The 22,606-nt window shown below is 35.2% G+C and overlaps 2 protein-coding genes across 2 annotated transcripts in view; one reads left to right on the top strand and one right to left on the bottom strand.

Annotated features, from left to right (window-relative positions):
- The first annotated feature begins 991 nt into the window (after positions 1-991).
- On the top strand, positions 992-4,445 carry f9a (coagulation factor IXa). Its single transcript, XM_054597024.1, has 8 exons — positions 992-1,098; positions 1,312-1,499; positions 1,583-1,607; positions 1,799-1,912; positions 2,490-2,624; positions 2,719-3,032; positions 3,161-3,284; positions 3,809-4,445. The coding sequence occupies exons 1-8, from the start codon at positions 1,035-1,037 to the stop codon at positions 4,402-4,404; spliced, it is 1,560 nt and encodes a 519-aa protein (XP_054452999.1). The 5' UTR covers positions 992-1,034; the 3' UTR covers positions 4,405-4,445.
- Positions 4,446-6,539: 2,094 nt separating this feature from the next.
- mcf2a (MCF.2 cell line derived transforming sequence a) overlaps positions 6,540-22,606 on the bottom strand; it is a 29,005-nt gene continuing 12,938 nt past the window's right edge. The window contains exons 17-30 of the mRNA XM_054597452.1: positions 22,377-22,492; positions 21,753-21,822; positions 21,552-21,644; positions 21,232-21,324; positions 20,824-20,949; positions 20,491-20,712; positions 19,429-19,521; positions 18,809-18,887; positions 18,282-18,345; positions 16,958-17,058; positions 16,434-16,549; positions 7,260-7,372; positions 6,921-7,024; positions 6,540-6,819 (exon numbers count right to left, since the gene is read on the bottom strand). Coding sequence (XP_054453427.1) covers positions 6,779-6,819; positions 6,921-7,024; positions 7,260-7,372; positions 16,434-16,549; positions 16,958-17,058; positions 18,282-18,345; positions 18,809-18,887; positions 19,429-19,521; positions 20,491-20,712; positions 20,824-20,949; positions 21,232-21,324; positions 21,552-21,644; positions 21,753-21,822; positions 22,377-22,492 — 1,431 coding nt within the window. The 3' untranslated portion in view covers positions 6,540-6,778. The remainder of the gene's footprint in view (positions 6,820-6,920; positions 7,025-7,259; positions 7,373-16,433; positions 16,550-16,957; positions 17,059-18,281; positions 18,346-18,808; positions 18,888-19,428; positions 19,522-20,490; positions 20,713-20,823; positions 20,950-21,231; positions 21,325-21,551; positions 21,645-21,752; positions 21,823-22,376; positions 22,493-22,606) is intronic.

Genomic DNA, 22,606 nt, shown 5'->3' with positions numbered 1-22,606 from the left:
GTTTTAGTTAAATAAGGCTATTTTTAAAACATACATTTGGTTTAATCTTTTCCTCGGCTCTCTTGGTGATGTATTCTTACTCAGACTGAGAGTGATCTCTGTGCTGCAGTGATAAATAATGGGGTACATGATCCCATCTCTATTACTGCCTCGCTGTGTTACGTTGAATGAGGAGTGTTTACGCCATCTTGTGGTCAAAGGTTTAAAGTGCATATTATCTGGGCACAGGAAAGGGTTAGAAAAGATGGATATCATGAAAAGCATGACTTCGATTAACTGATTTAGGTTTATGCCATCCCATAAATATATTAAGCCTAATGCAAGTCCGTCCTCAGTCAGAGAGAATCAAAATGAAGAATAGATAACTGTAATAAAAAATACACCGTTACAAACCAAATTTACATGTATAATACAGATAATATAGAAGTATATTTTTAAGAAAGCAATTGGGAAGTATCAAGAAATATTGAATTATGTGCAGTGCCTAATTTGAATTTTTTTTCTCTTTAAAACTTGTTGAAATACAGTTTGGTAAAAAAATACATAAAAAACACAAAGGTGGCAACAAAATCAGTTGATTTTTGCCTATTTTAAATCACATTTGTTCATTCTAATGCTTTGTAAAGCTTCAAGTTGACCCAGGCTTAAGTTATTTACGTAAATAGGCAATTCCTGTTGTGATAACTAAATATAAATAATTCATGTGTTTGGTTTATGGCTACCTTGGGCAGATCACAACACATTTTGTGGTCTTTCCAGAAGATTTTAACTGGTGAAAACAGGCCTGGGTCCAGAGGTAAAAATCAGGGCAGAAGTTGTCGTAGTATCAGACTTTAAAAGTACTTGTTGGGGATGTCAACTGGATAATTGTCTATTCTAGTCTCCCCAATGTTTGTTAATATACAAAAAAACTAAGAAAAACTCCATCAGTACATGTTGACACACGGGGGTTTTTCAGACAGGATGTGCAAACAGAGCTCTGTACTTTGGAGTTTCCAGTACATGTTTGTGTCTGGATACCATAGCTGTTTGGAATGGCACTAGTCTCTTTTTCTCTCTTATGTTTGCTGCTTTTGGGCTTACAGCTGGGCTATGGAGGTATTCTATGTTTCTCAAAAATAATTTCTCTCTTACTTAAGTGTTCATTCTTACTGAGTGTTGAGAGTTCATGTGCCAGGTGGAATATCGTCCTTCTTATTTACTTTATTTATATAGAAGAGAATATCTCCGCATTACATATGTGTTGTTGTGGTGAGTGAGACGAAGACAGTTGCTTAAACACTAACTCTGTTTCCCTTTTGCTCATGGTAGCCCCGGCTCCAGCCTCAGGCCCAGTGTTCCTGTCCGGTCAGGAAGCCGACATCATTCTGAAGAGACACAAACGCTACAACACTGGCTTGTTTGAGGAGATAATGGAAGGCAACTTGGAGAGAGAGTGTATAAAGGAAGGATGTGACCTGGAAGAGGCCAGGGAGATCTTTGAAGATGATGAAAAGACGGTGGGTATTATTTTTTTAATACATTTTTTATTTACATATTCTTGTTTTTACTGGCTGTACACTGACTTTACTCTTTATTTTAGATGCAGTTCTGGGTGGCATATCAAGGTAAGAACGTCTTTAATAACAGACTATAACAGATTAATAGAAAATAGAAAATTTCACAGTGGTGACTGCTTGTTTAATGTTTTTGTTCGATACTTTTCTCTCTGACTCAGAGCTTCCATTGTACCATGTAAACATTAGAGGTAAGGTAATTAGATGACTGTCTGCTAAGGTCTGTGTCTGGATTTCTTTAGATGGCAATCAATGTAAATCCAGCCCATGTCTGAACCAAGGGTCCTGCAAAGACCACCTCGGTTACTACACCTGCACCTGTCCGTCTGGCTTCACTGGCCGGTCCTGTGAGATTGGTAAGTGAAAGTCCCGTGGCTCGATTTGAAAATATGATCAAAAGAAATTAGATTTTTTATGTTACATGATCCAATTTTTCTACACTATGAGATCTGATCAGATCACATCTCAGTCTCAAAGGATAAACAGCCAGACACCATTTTTTCCCTTCTTGTGTTTCTAAAGTAAATCAATGGCTTTCAGCGCCAGTCTGGTTTAAGGTCCCAAAATTAGATTGTTTGTCTTTTTGGATATTCTAAAAATAGCTGTCGAAGTGCCCTCTCTGTGAGTGGTTTGTGTTTACCTGAATCACACCTTTACTTGACAGTGTAATAGGTGCCCTTAAAGGATAGATTCACGATTCAAGGTCTTTATACAATAGTTATATGCACATGTGTGCATCGAAACAAGTTGTTCTTTTTGTAATCTTTCCTCCTGTCCATGCTGGCCATCAAGAGATCCCTTTCTAATGCACTCAGTTTTCACACATAACATGTTTGACAAAAAATGAAACAGAAGCTTATACTGTTTTGTATATATGTGATAAGAGGGTTAAATGATGGGTTTTAATTACATATGTGTGTTTTTTCTCCTCAGTTATAACAAAAAGGTGTGATGTGAACAATGGGGACTGTATGCACTTCTGTGAATCAATGACAACCTTTGGAGCAAAATGCTCCTGTGCGAGAGGATACAGGCTGATGCAGAACGGACTTAGCTGTGAACAAGAAGGTATTAATATATATTCAGAATGAATTATCTGCTAAATATCACAATAATGATTCTTAAATTCCATTATGTGACTCCTCCTTTCTCCCATCACCAGTTGAATTTCCTTGTGGCAGAACGGCCCTGACAGAAGTAAGTGCAGTATCCACGAGGTCTCTGTTCGGCCGTGGGAAAGAAAGCCTGCAGAACACCACTTCACTTACCAGCATCAACACTACAACATCCACTAACTCCTCTCCAGCCAGTAGTCCAGAGCCTTTTCCTGCTACAAATGACTCTGTAGAAAACCAATCTCAAAACAAATTGCTCCGGAGGGTTTCCCGTGATGCTGAGGTCCCGACTGAAGAGCCTAGTCCTTTTACGCGCATCGTAGGCGGTGAGGTGGTAATCCCAGGAGAGATCCCATGGCAGGTATTGTATGGAAGTACAAATATTTGTTCCATGTATGGCTTTGTTATAATGCTCGAGGGAGAAGAACAGCAGCTGTTCACTTTCTTCTAGCTCTTCACTGCTTTTTTCTCCCTTTTTATTTTACTCAGGTAGCCTTGGTAAAGCGACCCAGTGGTCAGTTATTTTGCGGAGGCTCCATTCTCAGTGAGCAGTGGGTTATCACCGCGGCTCATTGCCTGGTGGAGGCAGGAGACTCCTTCTTCATCAGAGTAGGTAAGAGTCACTGCCACAAACTACTCTACTGTAGTTTCACCTCCGCAAAGGCAAGATGGAGCTCTGTGTAAAGTAGAGCTCGGACGATTAGTCTATTAAGTGATTTGTCATCTATTTTGATAACTGATTAATCGTTTGAGCCAAGCAAAAAGGACCAAAAATATCTGGTATAAGCTTCTGAGTTGTGAGGATTAACTGCTTGTCCTATGTGATAATAAGCTGAATATGTTTGGGATGTTGGTCGGTCAAAACGAACAATTTCAAGACATTTTTTAACATTATTCTAACCCTTTATAGACAAATTAATTAATATAAAATTATCTTCAGATTAATTGATGAATTTTATATTTATTGTAGCCCTAGTATAAAGTTTTGTGTACTGCAGTCCTTGATATAATTCTTAATTCATGTATTTTATTACAATTATTTTGCCATCTGCTTTTAGACATCAGCGGAATATATGTTTTATTTTGGAATAAATCTAAAAAGGGATCCAGTTATGTTTAATTTCTGTACACCTGCAGGGGAGCATAACATCCACATCAACGACGGCACAGAGCAGGATCATGACGTGTTGGAGCAGCACCTACACCCTCGCTACAACAGCACTGTGAGCTTGTACAACCATGACATCGCCTTGCTCTACCTCAAAAGCCCCATCGTCTTCTCCACAACAGTGCGTCCCATCTGCTTAGGGCCCAAGGCCTTCACCGAGGCTCTAGTGGTGGAATCTTCCCCGGCCACGGTCAGCGGCTGGGGCAGAACACGCTTCCTTGGAGTCACAGCTGACACTTTGCAGAAAGTCGAGGTTCCCTTCACGGGTCGGACAGAGTGTAAGCGGAGCAGCAGTGCCAGGATCACTTCAGTCATGTTTTGTGCAGGATACTATAATGAGGGAAAAGATGCCTGTCAGGGGGACAGTGGAGGTCCTCACACAAACAAAATCCATCACACGTGGTTCCTTACAGGCATTGTGAGCTGGGGGGAAGAATGTGCCAAGCAGGGGAAATATGGTGTTTACACCCGGGTGTCCCTTTATTATCGCTGGATAAACCATGTTATGGATTCAACGGAACAAAGACTAGCATTTGAGGAGGAAGACCCTGACCTTGAAATTTAAAGATTATAGATTTTAAGAATAAAAGGATTTTTGGAACAGAACAGGTTAACGAATGCTCAATTTTTTTTCCTGCTTCACAGATATTAGTTAGATATACATAACTAAAGAAATACATAATTTGTTATTTACATATACAGAAAGACTATTCAATACAACCAAACCAATTAACTACAGAAGCATTCTACAAAAAAAGAAATATATATATATATATATATATATATATATATATATATATATATATGGGTACATTTAAGATGTTTTAAAGATACTCTCATGATTTGATATGTACTTCTATAATGTATGAAATAAATATCATCAAAATGGTGTCATAATTACAATGCACTGACTGTGTACAAATACATCAAAACACATCACTCCCATCTGCTGATAAATAAATGTTATACAAGTAGTGGTATTCAGTAACAGAAACAGAAAAAGTCTGCATGATTTTATTATATAAGTTAGCTTCCAATAAAACAAAAATACAGAACTAAGCGTGCATGAAAAAGCACATCCTTAGTTTTCAGTCAAACATATCACCGCGTTAAACCGTGTGAAACAAGTATTGAATTATTTAAATTACCAAAACAATTATTGCAATGAATAATTTATTTTTTTACAGAACTGAAGCTGTACAAAAGCAAGCCAGTTTAGACAGTACAAACCTGCTCAGTGTTCAGTTGCCATGCATTTTTATCTTAAAGAAACATTCAGCAACAAGCTCAGGTTACTTGGCTCATCACGATAAATAATATTTCAAGCAGGTTTTTTTTGTTTTGTTTTCCAACCTGGAACATCTGTGCAAAATCTGCAGCATTTTGGATTAAAGGAACAAAGAAACAAATTTATTTATCAAATAAGCTCAAAATAAATAAAATGTTTTTTATATTTGCAGTCTAGGGTAGCTCCTTTTTAAATATATGGAATTGTTTCATTCGGAGCTGCACAGATACCTCACAATATGAAGGAACAACATGACAGTAAAATAAATAAATTAACAACATAGGAAATGTGTAGTGCGAAGCAGCCCCTGCTGCTTTCTAGACTAATTTCCATATCAAACACAGTGAATCAAAGGCAGCCCTCTGACTGGGTCTAGATTTGATGTGGTAAATTCATATAAGTCTGCAATCAATATTTAATTAAGCGTTCGACACAGAAGGTAGATTTCGTGTTAGTTGTACGACCCCTTTTAATGGCGAACCCGAGATTAACTGAGCTGTAATGGTGAGGAGAAAACAATCTGCCTCTGTAATAGAAGGGGCGAGGCAGCATAGTCTCCCTCTCTCCCTCTGTTTCTTCTACTCTGCCTCGCTTTCTCTTCTCTGTACTGCGCACTATCATGTCTGCTTGTGTCCTACATCTCTATCATTACTATGACATGTCAACTGCTGCGTGCATGCAGAGGTATTTCACCCCTGACTCTCTTTAACACATCACAAAGAAGTATCAGCATGAGTAAGAGCAAACACAATAACAGAGGGAAAGCAGCAAGAAAAGCACACATTCAGTAGACAATAGGTGGATTGTTTGGTCTCCTGTCCATCCACCATTTTAAAGTGCCTTTTGAATATTAGTGAGGTCAGGTTACAGCAATAACAGAGTATTTGATTTTGCAAAGAGTACATGTAAGAGACTCTAAAAGAGCAGGAATAAAAAAAGGCATTATGGCATGGCACATTTTGGCATTCTAACTCCTAGACTGTACAGAAGAGTGGTGCCTTTAGGGAAAATTGTATTTAATAACAGTACAATGAAGTAATTCAATGGAAAAATGTCAACTAACTGCACAAAGATGAAACACTGAGGTACAACAAATGTTAAAAATGATGTATATGTACAAAAGTCTCTGCTTTAAGAAATGTTTCAGGCAAATGCTGGGCTCCCATCCATCCAGTACACACTGAGACAAACAGGAACACATACTCTGAGATACTGGAATCTCAAATACTATTTGGAATGAGGAAGGGTCCACAGATTGTCAATCGGCAAACTGCTACAGCAGCAACCTCACATCCTGTCTTTATGTGTGTTACAGATGGATTCTCCTCACCAATCAGAAAAGAGGAAGACCATCAGGATCCGAGATTCAGCTTCTGATTGTCCAATAGGGCTCAACGGTTCCTGAGCCTTTGCACTGGTGCCACAGTGCACCTTCACTATCTCAAAACAACGGCCCATTGGATTGTCATTCATAAGCTGGAAGAAAGTCAGGTCTGTGTATTTCCACATTTGTCGACTAAATGATTGAACTGTGCCGGGGAGTGAGTAGTTGGTGGCTGATCAGTTATGAGACGTCTATGGCTCAAATTGTTCCTTCTGTCTCGTCATCATCCACAAATAAATGTCAGATTCACATTCTGTGCTTTCTTCTCTACGGGGAGCTGAGCTTTCTCGCCTTCAGGTTCCCTGGGTCTACAAGAAAATATACAGAGTTTTAAAAAGACAATCAAAGTTTTAAAAAAGTATGTCTCAGCATTATATTGTCATCTTTGAAGACCATGTCTTTTCTTTACCCCCTAGTCTGGATGTGCGTCCTCGACTGCTGTCGACTAGAATCAGCTGCAAGCTGGAAACTGCTATGAAGCCCTCCTGTTGCCTGCTCAGGTTTTTAACCAGCCTGAATGATGGAGTGAAGCGAGGAAAGGGTGAGAAGGAAAAAAGGGATGGAAATTAGATCACTTGTGCTTTTTCTTTTTTCAGTATCTAACTCAAAAAAAAAATATCTTATGTAGCCACTTTGGCCAAATATTGTATTGTATCCTTCCACATATGGGATAGTTTGGCTGATCAGGAAGCCGCCCTGGAAGAAGTGTTTACCTCACATTATGTGTGTTGACAGGCTGAAAACTCACCAGCGTCCTTTGTTGTCTTCAAACTGCAGTTGGATGACATCTCCACATTTGATGGAGATGCTCTCTGGTCCATTTTGAAGGCAGTCAGCCAAAGCCCTGTATCTGCCTGGGGACTAACACAAAAGGAAAATTGTCAGGAACAAAGTAAGTCAAGATTTATTTATCAAGTTAAGGCTTGAAAATTGCTTCATAAGAAAGGGAACTTTTAAGTTTTCCATAATAATTAATAGTAGTCACATAAAGTCATAGTATAGTATGTCATAAAAAGTCACAGTATAGTATGTCATAAAAAGTCATAGTATGTTATAAAAAAGTCCATCCATCCATCCATCCATCTTCCATAACCGCTCATCCAGTTAAGGGTCGCGGGGGTGCAGGAGCCGATCCCAGCCGTCAATGGGCGAAGGCAGGGTACACCCTGGACAGGTCGCCAGCCTATCACAGGGCTATAAAAAAGTCATGTTATAAAAATCATAAAAAAGTCAAGGTATTGTTTGTCAAACAGTCAAAACAAAGGTCATTGTATAGCACAAAAAAAGTCATATATATCTAAAATTAATATCTAAAAGAAAGTCATTGTATACTGTCATAACAAATACATATGCATACAGTATGTGATAAAAAGTAAAAGTATAGTATGTTTAAAAAAACAAACAAAGTAATTGAATAGCGTTTTGAAAAAATGTGATAAAATAGTCATACAATAATATGCAGAATAATTCATAGTATAGTATTTTTTTTAAAAGTCATGTTATAGTATGTTGATAAAAGTCATAGTATAGTGTATCGAAAAAGTAAAAAGCGTATAAGTTAGGGTCATAGTGTGAGTTTGACTATATTATGAAAAAGTCATAGCATGTTGAAAAAAATCATGAAAAAGTCATAGTATAGCATGTCTATAAAAGTCATTAATAGTCATAGTATAGTATAGTAAAAAGTCATATTATAGCAAGTAATAACAAAAAGTAATAGTAAAATATTTCATAAAAAAGTCATAGTATAGTATGTCGATAAAAGTCATGAAAAAGTCATAATATGGTAAGTCATAAAAAGTCATAGTATAGTATGTTGAAAAAAGTCATGAAAAGGTCATAGTATAGTATGTTGAAAAAAGTCATGAAAAAGTCATAGTATAGTATGTCGAAAAAAACATTATTTAGAATGTTGAAAAAAGTCATAGTATAGTATGTCGACAGAGTCATAAATAAAGTTATAGTAGAATATGTTGCAAAAAGTCATAAAAAAAATCAGAGTCCAGCCTGTCAAAATAAAAGTAATAGTAAAATATTTCATAAAAAAGTCATAGTATAGTATGTCGATAAAAGTCATGAAAAAGTCATAATATGGTAAGTCATAAAAAGTCATAGTATAGTATGTTGAAAAAAGTCATGAAAAAGTCATAGTATAGTATGTTGAAAAAAGTCATAGTATAGTATGTCGAAAAAAACATTATTTAGAATGTTGAAAAAAGTCATAGTATAGTATGTCGATAAAAGTCATGAAAAAGTCATAATATGGTAAGTCATAAAAATTCATAGTATAGTATGTTGAAAAAAGTCATGAAAAAGTCATAGTATAGTATGTTGAAAAAAGTCATGAAAAAGTCATAGTATAGTATGTCGAAAAAAACATTATTTAGAATGTTGAAAAAAGTCATAGTATAGTATGTCGACAAAGTCATAAATAAAGTTATAGTAGAATATGTTGCAAAAAGTCATAAAAAAAATCAGAGTCCAGCCTGTCAAAATAAAAGTAATAGTAAAATATTTCATAAAAAAGTCATAGTATAGTATGTCGATAAAAGTCATGAAAAAGTCATAATATGGTAAGTCATAAAAAGTCATAGTATAGTATGTTGAAAAAAGTCATAGTATAGTATGTTGAAAAAAACATTATTTAAAATGTTGAAAAAAGTCATAGTATAGTATGTCGAAAAAAACATTATTTAGAATGTTGAAAAAAGTCATAGTATAGTATGTCGATAAAAGTCATGAAAAAGTCATAATATGGTAAGTCATGAAAATTCATAGTATAGTATGTTGAAAAAAGTCATGAAAAAGTCATAGTATAGTATGTTGAAAAAAGTCATAGTATAGTATGTCGAAAAAAACATTATTTAGAATGTTGAAAAAAGTCATAGTATAGTATGTCGATAAAAGTCATGAAAAAGTCATAGTAATATGTTGAAAAAAGTCATAAAAAGTCATAGTATAGTATGTTGAAAAAAGTCATGAAAAAGTCATAGTATAGTATGTTGAAAAAAGTCATGAAAAAGTCATGAAAAAGTCATAGTATAGTATGTCGAAAAAAACATTATTTAGAATGTTGAAAAAAGTCATAGTATAGTATGTCGACAGAGTCATAAATAAAGTTATAGTAGAATATGTTGCAAAAAGTCATAAAAAAAATCAGAGTCCAGCCTGTCAAAATAAAAGTAATAGTAAAATATTTCATAAAAAAGTCATAGTATAGTATGTCGATAAAAGTCATGAAAAAGTCATAATATGGTAAGTCATAAAAAGTCATAGTATAGTATGTTGAAAAAGTCATGAAAAAGTCATAGTATATATGTTGAAAAAAGTCATGTCATAGTATAGTATGTTGAAAAAAGTCATAGTATAGTATGTCGAAAAAAACATTATTTAGAATGTTGAAAAAAGTCATAGTATAGTATGTCGATGAAAAAAAGTCATAGTATGTCATGAAAAAGTCATCATAGTATAGTATGTTGAAAAAAGTCATGAAAAAGTCATAGTATAGTATGTCGAAAAAAACATTATTTAGAATGTTGAAAAAAGTCATAGTATAGTATGTCGACAAAGTCATAAATAAAGTTATAGTAGAATATGTTAAATAAAAAAAGTGCAAAAAGTCAAAAATCAGAGTCCAGCCTGTCAAAAAAAAAAGTAATAGTAAAATATTTCATAAAAAAGTCATAGTATAGTATGTCGATAAAAGTCATGAAAAAGTCATAATATGGTAAGTCATAAAAAGTCATAGTATAGTATGTTGAAAAAAGTCAAAAAAGTCATAGTATAGTATGTTGAAAAAGTCATAGTATAGTATGTTGAAAAAAGTCATAGTATAGTATGTCGAAAAAAACATTATTTAGAATGTTGAAAAAAGTCATAGTATAGTATGTCGATAAAAGTCATGAAAAAGTCATAATATGGTAAGTCATAAAAAGTCATAGTATAGTATGTTGAAAAAAGTCATGAAAAAGTCATAGTATAGTATGTTGAAAAAAGTCATGAAAAAGTCATAGTATAGTATGTCGAAAAAAACATTATTTAGAATGTTGAAAAAAGTCATAGTATAGTATGTCGAAAAAAACAAAGTCATAAATAAAGTTATAGTAGAATATGTTGCAAAAAGTCATAAAAAAAATCAGAGTCCAGCCTGTCAAAAAAAAAGTAATAGTAAAATATTTCATAAAAAAGTCATAGTATAGTATGTCGATAAAAGTCATGAAAAAGTCATAATATGGTAAGTCATAAAAAGTCATAGTATAGTATGTTGAAAAAAGTCATGAAAAAGTCATAGTATAGTATGTTGAAAAAAGTCATGAAAAAGTCATAGTATAGTATGTCGAAAAAAACATTATTTAGAATGTTGAAAAAAGTCATAGTATAGTATGTTGACAAAGTCATAAATAAAGTTATAGTAGAATATGTTGCAAAAAGTCATAAAAAAAATCAGAGTCCAGCCTGTCAAAAAAAAGTAATAGTAAAATATTTCATAAAAAAGTCATAGTATAGTATGTCGATAAAAGTCATGAAAAAGTCATAATATGGTAAGTCATAAAAAGTCATAGTATAGTATGTTGAAAAAAGTCATGAAAAAGTCATAGTATAGTATGTTGAAAAAAGTCATAGTATAGTATGTCAACAAAGTCATAAATAAAGTTATAGTAGAATATGTTGCAAAAAGTCATAAAAAAAATCAGAGTCCAGCCTGTCAAAAAAAAAGTAATAGTAAAATATTTCATAAAAAAGTCATAGTATAGTATGTCGATAAAAGTCATGAAAAAGTCATAATATGGTAAGTCATAAAAAGTCATAGTATAGTATGTTGAAAAAAGTCATGAAAAAGTCATAGTATAGTATGTTGAAAAAAGTCATGAAAAAGTCATAGTATAGTATGTCGAAAAAAACATTATTTAGAATGTTGAAAAAAGTCATAGTATAGTATGTCGACAGAGTCATAAATAAAGTTATAGTAGAATATGTTGCAAAAAGTCATAAAAAAAATCAGAGTCCAGCCTGTCAAAATAAAAGTAATAGTAAAATATTTCATAAAAAAGTCATAGTATAGTATGTCGATAAAAGTCATGAAAAAGTCATAATATGGTAAGTCATAAAAATTTATAGTATAGTATGTTGAAAAAAGTCATGAAAAAGTCATAGTATAGTATGTTGAAAAAAGTCATAGTATAGTATGTCGAAAAAAACATTATTTAGAATGTTGAAAAAAATAGTATATTTAGAATGTTGAAAAAGTCATAGTATAGTATGTCGATAAAAAAAAGTCATAAAAAGTCATAGTATAGTATGTTGAAAAAAAAGTCATAGTATAGTATGTCGAAAAAAACATTATTTAGAATGTTGAAAAAAGTCATAGTATAGTATGTCGACAAAGTCATAAATAAAGTTATAGTAGAATATGTTGCAAAAAGTCATAAAAAAAATCAGAGTCCAGCCTGTCAAAAAAAAAGTAATAGTAAAATATTTCATAAAAAAGTCATAGTATAGTATGTCGATAAAAAAAAGTCATGAAAAAGTCATAAAAATAATATGGTAAGTCATAAAAAGTCATAGTATAGTATGTTGAAAAAAGTCAAAAATGTCATGGTCATAGTATAGTATGTTGAAAAAAGTCATGAAAAAGTCATAGTATAGTATGTCGAAAAAAACATTATTTAGAATGTTGAAAAAAGTCATAGTATAGTATGTCGACAGAGTCATAAATAAAGTTATAGTAGAATATGTTGCAAAAAGTCATAAAAAAAATCAGAGTCCAGCCTGTCAAAATAAAAGTAATAGTAAAATATTTCATAAAAAAGTCATAGTATAGTATGTCGATAAAAGTCATGAAAAAGTCATAATATGGTAAGTCATAAAAAGTCATAGTATAGTATGTTGAAAAAAGTCAAAAAAGTCATAGTATAGTATGTTGAAAAAAAAAAACATTATTTAGAATGTTGAAAAAAGTCATAGTATAGTATGTCGATAAAAGTCATGAAAAAGTCATAATATGGTAAGTCATAAAAATTCATAGTATAGTATGTTGAAAAAAGTCATAAAAAAAAGTCATAAAAAAAATCAATGTCCAGCCTGTCAAAAAAAAAGTAATAGTAAAATATTTCATAAAAAAGTCACCAAGTCACCAAGTTTGTCACGAAAAATCATAAAAAAGTCATAGTTTAATATATCGAAAAAAGACACAAAAAAGTCATAGTAAAGCATGTAAAAATAAATCATTAAAAATTCAAAGTAATCATAGTAATCAGTCAAGTGACATGAGCGGCGACCTGGAGGGCGAAACAATGGGCCAACATGGCGGCTTGCAGCACAACCTGGTCAATTTTCCTAAATTTCAAGCCACGAATATTTGAACTTCCTCTCAACGGGAGAAAAACAAAGATATCAGATCAAACTGCATGTTTTGGGCACTTGCGATCAATAGACAGCACCTGTCGCCGTGTTTCAGTCACTAAAATCCGCCACGTCCTGCCAGAGCTCCACTTCGGCGATGTTTACATCCATCTTGTGGAGAATGCCTCACCTCACTGCCGCCAGGATCAAAGTGTACAATATCGTGTACAGCTCCTATTCTAGCAAAAGCATATGATACCACCAAATCATCTGAAGCCAAGGGCTGTTTCTGTGGGGAGCCTGTACTGAATAATGATGACAGACCTGAGTGTAAATAAATAATCTGTAAAAGACAGTACATTAACAAAAACTGTTTAAAGCTTAACAGAACACATTTTAAAATATAAAGCTTGAAATGCAGTGACTGTATGCAGGAGGTAGCTCAACAAAAAAGTGATAACATTCAAAAAACTGCACACAGTATTTCTATGAAGAGGTTTATTCAACACAGGAGACACACATTCTGACATATACACTTGCAAGATTTTTCTGTCGAAATGATGGCTGATAATTGTTCATCAGAATCTTTACAATAAGGCTGCAACTAATGATTATTTTCATTGTTGATTATTTTCTTGATAAATCAATTGCTTGTTTGGTCTATAAGATGTAAGAAATGTTGAAAAATGTCGATGTCTTTCTCTCTTTTCCTCTTCCTTCCTGGTGCCTGGCGTGTTTGAGAAGACGGGTAGAACCCAGTTAGGGGACAACGGGTCATCAGATTTGGCACCTATAATGATAGAAGAGAGTTTATGTCCAACAAGTTTAAACAAACGTTAATTAAATGTGTAATAATATTTCTAAAAACTGGTAAAACCCTCTCTCTTAATACAACTGCTGATAACTATCAGACTGGTAATCAACCTTTACTATTACCTATACTAATATTACAACCTCAATTCAAAAAAGTTGGGTTGCTGTGAAAGAACAAGAAGTGTCTATTTAAAAAAATAATAATAATTAAGTTTATCATTCTGAGCGTTAGCTCCATATTGTCTCTGTACTCTATTCTGTTGAAATAGGTGCTAAATGATTTGCAAATCGTTGAGTTTTGAGTTTATTTAAGACTAATAGCATCTCAACACTCTAGTTAACGTTAGCTAAAAGTTAGTGTAGCTCATCAAGGCCACTGGAGTTGGTTACCTCAGTCTACAACAGAAAACTACTGTATGTCAGAACAATTATGAAAATATATAAATTAATGCCAAAAATACAACACTTAACATCCTCTGTGTTTACTTGAGCTTACCTTTGATGAAGTGTTTGCTGAAAATACGTGTATACTTTGACGTCTGCCATTGTTTGCCCTCCCCTGGGACAGAGGCACATTTAATGGCACAAATCCACAATGTCCTCCTTTCAGGGTTTTCCTTCTTAGACAGGATTCTGTAGAAAAACGGCCCAGGCTTCTCATCGGTTTTGCATCCGATTTCACAACAACTATCCCGTATTTTGACGAAACAACGAGATCAGTCACTTTGTAAGCTGGCGGGTAGCGGAGGACAGCGCTGTTTTGCCCTCCAAGGGGGAGTTCACCTAAGGACGTGACGTCACATGAAAACTATGAATTGTGTCAAAAAAGTCATGAAAAAGTCATAGTATAGCATGTCATAAAAGAATAATTATAAAGTCATAGTATAGCATGTCATGAAAGAATCATTAAAAAGTAATACTATAGTATGTCAACAAAAAAAGTAATAGTAAAATATTTCATAAAGAAGTCATAGTATAGTATGTCGATAAAAGTCATGAAAAAGTCATAATATGGTAAATCATAAAAAGTCATGAAAAAGTCATAGTATAGTATGTTGAAAAAAGTCATGAAAAAGTCATAGTATAGTATGTCGACAAAGTCATAAATAAAGTTATAGTAGAATATGTTGCAAAAAGTCATAAAAAAAAATCAGAGTCCAGCCTGTCAAAAAAAAAGTAATAGTAAAATATTTCATAAAAAAGTCATAGTATAGTATGTCGATAAAAGTCATGAAAAAGTCATAATATGGTAAGTCATAAAAAGTCATAGTATAGTATGTTGAAAAAAGTCATGAAAAAGTCATAGTATAGTATGTTGAAAAAAGTCATAGTATAGTATGTTGAAAAAAGTCATGAAAAAGTCATAGTATAGTATGTTGAATTTTTTTTTTAAAAGAAATAGTATAGCATGTCACAAAAATCATTAAAAAGACAAAAGTTACAGTATAGTATGTTGAAAAAATCTGATTATAGTATGTAGTTAAAAAGTCATGAAAAAGTCATAGTATAGCATGTTGAAAAAGTGATAAAAGTCATAGTATAGTATGTTGAGAAATTTCATGGATTGTATGTTTAGAAAGGTCATTAAGTCATAATATAGCATGTCATAAAAATGATAAAAAGCCATATTATATGAGGTCAAAAAAAAGACATGATAAAGTCATAAAAATAATTAATAAATTCACAGTAGAGTATGTAGAGAAAAATCATAATATAGTATGTCAAAAAAGTCATAGTTTAATATGTACAAAAAAAAACAGTATGTGGAAAAAGTGATAAAAAAAATCATAGTATAGTAAGTCGAGAAAAGTCATAGTAAAGCATGTTTAAAAAGTCTCTCTAGGTTGAAAAAGACATGAAAAATGTATATTATGGTATGTCAAAAAAAATGTCAGAATAGTTGATCATCCCGACAAAATCATCAAAAAGTCATAGTATAGCATGTTGAGAAAAGTATTGCATGTCGAAAAAGTCAATGTATGGTCTGTCCAAAAAAGTCATAAATGTAAAAAAATGTAAAATACTGTAATGAGTCGAAAAAACAGTAGAAGTATAGTCTGCCAAAAGTATGGTGAGAAAAGTCATGATATAATATGTCTAAAAAAAGGAGTTATTTTAGTTTGTCGAAGAGTCATAAAAATGTCACAGTATAGTATGACAAAGAAATTCATAAAAATATCATCATTCTTAAATACTTAACTTATAGTAGGTTAAAAAATGAAAACGTCAGTATAGTATTTGAAAAAAATTTTTATAATAGTTGATCATGCCGACAAAATCACGAAAAAGTCATAGTATTGCATGTTGAAAAGGTCATTGTAAAGTATGTCTAAACGTAAAAAGAAAGTATAAAATGCCGAAAGTAGTCTGAAAAAAGTCATAAAATAGTATAATGAGAAAAGTCATGATATATTATGTCTAAAAAAGCTAAAAAACAAAAAGTCATAGTAAAGTATGTCTTAAATAGAACTGGCATGTTAAAAAAATTTCATAAAAAGGCATTAAATAAATGTCGAAAAATTCATGAAAAAAATAGTATTCGTAGTATGCCATAAAAAGTCAAGGTAAAATAAATTAAAAAATAATCTCACATAAAGTCATAAAAGGTCTATAGATATATGTTGTAAAAATGTCATAGCATAGTATGTCGAAAAAGTGATTACAAAGTCATATTATAAAAAAGTCTTACCATAGCATGCAGAACATATTTGTAAACTATGGTATTGGTACTTTTTCTTATGTAAATATTGAGCACTCCTTCTACCACCGTCTGTCTCACCAAAACCTCCTCCTCTGTGTCAGATGGGTGGAAGGTGTCCCGACCTCCAGACCACTCCTCCAGACCCTCGCAGATGTCTACCGAGTTGTGAGCTCCGGGCCAACCTGTAAAACACATCACTAAGGGTGTTTAACGGTATTGATGAATACATTCATCCAAACACTACACCTTAAAGGCATCATGGAGATACTTAGTAACTATACTGGCATTATAAAGACCCCTTTGTCACTTACTGGGAAATTAACAAGAATGTAGAATCAAAAGCTAATCCTAGTAGTTGGACCTTTTTCCCCAAAATTCCTCGATGTACCTGGTTCTTCAGGTCAAAGTACACTTGAACTGCTGAGGGGGCAAAAGTCAAATATCTACATTATGAGGAAATTCAGCAACAGCAGTACAATAGTGTGGAAAGCAAGTACAGTTAGCATCAATTACCATAACATTCCCTGTGATTTAGTTACTAAGTATCTACATGATTGTGAAATAAATGTGTGTGGACAAGATTGACTCACTCTTGCGGTTGTGCTGGTGTTTAGGGGAGTGAGGCTGGGGGTCTGGACTGCTCCTCCCCGACTCAGTGTCCTCTGAGCTCACCGACGCCCTCTGCTGTTTGCTGGGGGAACAACACAAAATAACATGCGTCATTAAATGCTTAATACTGTCATCAGACACACTCAGGATAGATGTTATCCTCAGCCACACAATCTAGGGTCAGCTCTCCCTTCCTGAAATCGAGCCATACCTCCAACACTATAGCTGGCCCCAGATCAGTGTCAAGGGACAACTCTGTCCTGTTGTTTCTGACACAGCCATGACCTTTCAGACACCAGCCACACAGCAGCACAGAGCACAGATCAGCCAAGTGCAAGCTTATCTGTAAAAGTTTTGAGTAGGACCCACGGGAGAAGATCTGGTCTCGATTTATCAAGATCCAAATTTAGAGATTTGGTCACTTAGTAAGAATGTTTCTGGAAATAAATCTCTCCAGTAACTTGATTAGATCTCAAAAACGAGCCCCATCTTTAAAACCAGCTGTCATGAGGAAATTATGAATATTCATGGAATGAAAGCCAAAACTCGTCTTTTTGTTCGCCCTTTGCATTACATGCAAAATAGCAAATCTGAGATGCAGAAATTACAGTTTCTTGATACCATGTTAGAAATGCCATGGAGGAGCTGCTAAAACAGAGGCCTTTCAACGAGGGGGGGGAGTGAAGGGGTCAGTTATGAACCAGAATGGAGGTTATGAAAAGGGGGTGCATGTGACGATCAGTATGCAAACACAGCAGCCCTGGGGTTTTTGGGGGCCCAAGCCAGGCCAGGTGGTTCATGCCAGGGTGAGGCAAGCCAGGCTGAGTTTACCACTGAGCATTAGGGCAGGTCAGTGGCGCTGGGGGCGATGGCGGGGGCGCGGCCGGGGCCGTTGCCGGGGGCTTCGGGGACGGGGGCTCCGGGAACGCAGGCACAGAAACACGTCAGCCGACAGCGAGACAAAGTCCAGCCCCGGCAGACAGCCCCTTGGAGCCCCTCTGGACGGCCGCATGCCCCTGCAGGTGGGGGATGGGAGGAGTGGGGATAGGCAACCAGACAGCAGTGGACAGAAAGAGGCCTGTGGCCGTTCTCACACACCACCACACACAAAGCTTCTACAAGGGCAACGCAAAAATGATATCGTCACACTCACTTAGGCTGTGTTCAGATATGAAAGTAGTGCTGTGAATGCATGTGTTTGTTTTGAATATGCCAATGTGTTTTTGTTTGTTTGTGCAACTATAGCCTACAGTCATGCAACACAAAGCTGTAAATACTGTCTGTAAACAACCAGTAAACACTGACCTCTCAGAGAGTGGTGGAGGAAGCTGCATGTGTCCGACCATTTGGCCGTGTTGATATGCTTCATCTATGAGAAGAGAAAGAGTATTTATTTTAGTTTTGAGCAGAAGGGCCCGCTTTGTCAGGAGTTGTGTCCCTTCGACTGTACTAAAGCAGCTCTCTGAACATAGATTTGTGCGAATATACGTGAATGTCTATTTGTGCATGCAAGTATATTTGCCGTTAAAGGAATGGGCATAAATAAGTATATATGAAAATATGTCCACAATATTTCTTTTTCTTTTCTTGTGATATGAAGATGTGGATATTGTAAAAACTAATTTTATTCCTGGGACGTTAAAGACAATCAATGTTGTTTTGTCAACAGTATATATTGAAGAGAATCAAAGCACAAACCTCCACTCACAGAGCTTTTAAATACATGTCATGCTGTCGGTGGGTTTGTTTAATGGAGTTTAAACACAGAAGCTAGTCAGTGGACATCTGCTCTTAGATTCTGTGTCCCACATTAACTTCAGTTGTTCACAGACCTCTAAGCAGCTTCTGCTGGTTAGTCAGGATTCTGCGGAGCTCATTGAGCCAGGCCATCTTCACCTCCACTGTGGGAGCCTGAGAGACAACAGAACATGATTTATTTACAAGGGACTGTACACATTAATCAAAATTTCATTTTCGACCTGAATGTAAATTTGCGTTAGATAAAGAGTTAATTTTCATGTGCAGACCCTGGGCAGGTTATTACAACAGACGGTCAATGGATTGCAACATTATGTATATGTCTATCTAGTCACAGTCAATATTTTTGTTAGACCTCTGTTTACATCTTATAAAATAAATCTATCCAGCATTAGCAAATTCTTAAAATATCTACCACAATTTCCCAGAGGCTGACCAATAGCCCCAGGTCCAAAGATATTCAGCTTATTATAAGGGAAGACAGAATGAAGTGGTATATTTTAGCATTTTTTTTGCTTGACAAAAACATTAAAAGACTTGTTGTTAATTAATGTTCTGCCAATTAACTAATTGACTGATAGTTGCAGCTCTAGTTAAAAGGGACTCAAACTACAGTAAAAGTAAGAGTCTACCAGCGATGTACTGTATTTAAACTGCTGAAAATGCTAGCATTAAACTTTTTTTGACTCCTTACCAGAACCACATACACTTCCTCCCTGCCACTGTACCAGATCTCAAACTTCTTCACATCTCCCTTGACGTTCTCTGTGATCCCCACGGCAGTCATCTGCCAAGAGACATACACTGTTTACACCGACACACACACACAGCATTAAGACGTGCAGCACAAACAGCACATCGTACATCAGACTTACATCATGTTACACATCTGTCCTGTCAGAACACAAACACTCACACTCACACACCTCCGCTGTGTGACTGCTTCCTCCCCACATCCTCAATAATAAATCAAGAGCAGGAGCAGCAGCTGTAGGTGTGACACCTGCTGCGACGCCCTCCGCACATCAACACATACAAACAAAAGACGTCTTTCAGGAATACACCAGGTTCTGTGGCCAGCTGGGCAACTTAGACGTGTTAAAAGGTAACAACAGAGACATTAAATGAACTAGGTGTCTCCAGTAGATAACTCACTTCATTACCTAATGCTAAAACCTAATTATAGATCATGTTAGTGATAATAACTTGAATGATTTTATGTGAGGAACTTTAACTAATGCAATAAACCGTTGTATTAAGTTATTAGTGTTACCATAACAGTTTTTTGAAAGTGTTGTGAAATAAGAAACCACTGTAAGTATTTATCCATAGCATTTATTTATTTTTAACTCTACATAAGACCTGTTCTTACCCAATAGTGTACTCTATAGTGAGCAGTAAATCTTGTTTTTTAAGATTAAATCATCATTGTGACAGGTGTAATATCTTATGGTGATTGACACCTATCAAAGTCAGAAAATTGCACTGTAGAACATTTTGCCAACGTATTGTTTACTGAATGCTATGGACACTACATAGTGCATACATTTTACACCACTTGTCACATTCTGACACTTAATATAATGTACATTACTGTATGGTTACATAGTAGCATGGAGTACTGAAATTACTGATCCACTGAATGCATTTGTTTAATTTAATATTTAAAGCATTATTAACATATTTTAACCAATTTGCCAATGGTCCCAAAAGGCTGGTGTATTCCTCTAAGACGCACACAAACAAAGACACAGACCTTCAGACAGTGCTTGAAGCTGTACGAGGGGGTCTTATCACAGCCGTCTCCGTGCTCCTCCCTTCGTTTGCAGAAGAGCAGAGCTCTCTCGTACAGGAAGAGGTGTCTCTGCATCGGCTTGAATCGAGCCAGCTCCTTCATGCGCGTGGGACCTTTCTTATGGCTGATCCACACACTGAAGGAACCCTGCATCAACACACGGCCCAGCTCGCAAATTTCACCCTGCACATAATAGAGAGAGGACTTTATGTGTGAGCCTATGCTGTAAATGTATTCTCTGTAAAAACAAACGTTAAAAAACTGTGATTAAAGTTTGGAATTCGCAGCGTTCACCTCATATCCTGTGATGGCTATCTGATGCATGGAGTCATTGACTGATTTGAGCAGGTCCAGCATTGCCGTCAGGGCCCCCTGCAGTTCTGAAGCCCCTTCACAATCTGTGCTGTATTTGAGAAGTTCCTGAACACACAAAGCAAAGAACAGACATGTTAAAAACAGTAGCTAAACAGCGCACTCTAGTGATCAGGGCTTATAAATAACTATTTCTTCATTATCCAGAACTGTCAAACACATTAATGCAGTTTGGGGACCGCTTTTTGAATGTTGATTTTTAAAATTTTATTTTAATGACACATTTATGGCACATTTCATGAGAAGTATAGCATGAAATAGCTTGTCTCACATACATAATATAGGTGATTGAGTTAGTGTGTATGTATATGACACCCCCCTCTGTCTAACCTTAAGCAGCAGCTGGTACTTGGTGAGGCGTTGGACTGGTTTCAAAAGGTAGGAATCCAGACCCAGTTTGTGCTCCAGCTTTTTCTGACACTCCTTCACAAGGAAGACAAATAAGAAGAACAATGAATGTAATGTTGGTCAATGACAGATCACAGCTTCTTAATTGTAACTGTAAAACTAAACTACAGTCTACAACTGTAGAAGTACATATTTTTGTATAAAACAAATTATTGCAATGCTTGAAATATTGTCAAACTATCTTACATGAAACCAAATCATTAAAAAATGCTGTTTGAAAATGAAATCATGGCCAAACTGACCTGAAAGAAGCCGCATTCTGAGAATTGTCTCCACAGCGCTTCAGAGCGCGGTTTATTCTGACAGTAGCATTCATACATTTGGAAACTCTCTTTCTAGGGAGACAGGAAAGAGAAATATGTTCGAAAAATATGGCAAGAATTTATTCAAGAATGATCAAAATGTAAAGAAGCTACACAACATAACAACAATTATTATCTCACCCGCTCCAGAAAACAGGCTCCCACACTTTCAGGAGCCTCCAGGCATCCCTCCAGGTCCTGAAGGAAAACCCTGCAGTCCCAGAAAGGTCAAAGGTCAAGAATTAGATCTCAACCATCTTAACCCGTACATCAGGGTTAATACAATAACTGGCTTTTAGGACGTCAGGCAGCGCCGGTGTCATGTGACTAATCCTTTCCAGTGTTTCCAATGTATGTGAGGTTCGTTTTTCTATTTTTATTTTTTAAATCTACTTTATATGCGACCAATGCATGCAATTACTTTATTTATCAAATCCATCTGGTTTTATGTTTATTCCCTTTCTAAAAGAGAGCTGGTTGTAACATAAATCTCTTTCAGAACCACCCATTTATTTCCAGCTACTGTGACATGGTGCAGTTGGCTCAACAAACAGACCCAATGACCTCAGCAGGAAGGTTCACTCAGCAGAACACCAACACTAAAAATAAAATCCACATGTTAAAGCTTTACTGTGGGGGTTTATATAAATTATTATATTGCTTACAGTCAGTATACATTGGAACCATATTTGTCTCCTTACAACAATGTGTTTTTAATTGTTTGCATATTTCCCTTTGTGATGCGAGTCATTGATGATGACTTACCTGCTGTGAAAATTGTAGATCTCAGGCATGTTCCCAAAGAGGATGTCCCTCTTGCTATGCAGGATCGGGGGCAGAAGCCCTGACAGAGCTGGATTGTCCATCTCAGCCCTGTATCCCTGCAATAATAAAATGTAAGGATTATGCATATGCAATACTACCAGGAGTTATTTAATCAACAACAAACAAACAGTACACACATGGACGAATAAACCATAAGGTTTTTCTATTTA

The sequence above is a fragment of the Anoplopoma fimbria genome, chromosome 4, assembly GCF_027596085.1.
Source record: "Anoplopoma fimbria isolate UVic2021 breed Golden Eagle Sablefish chromosome 4, Afim_UVic_2022, whole genome shotgun sequence".
NCBI classification, from domain to species: domain Eukaryota; kingdom Metazoa; phylum Chordata; class Actinopteri; order Perciformes; family Anoplopomatidae; genus Anoplopoma; species Anoplopoma fimbria.
The sequence above is the reverse complement of the archived record's forward strand: the minus strand, read 5'-3'. Positions and strand labels throughout refer to the sequence as shown.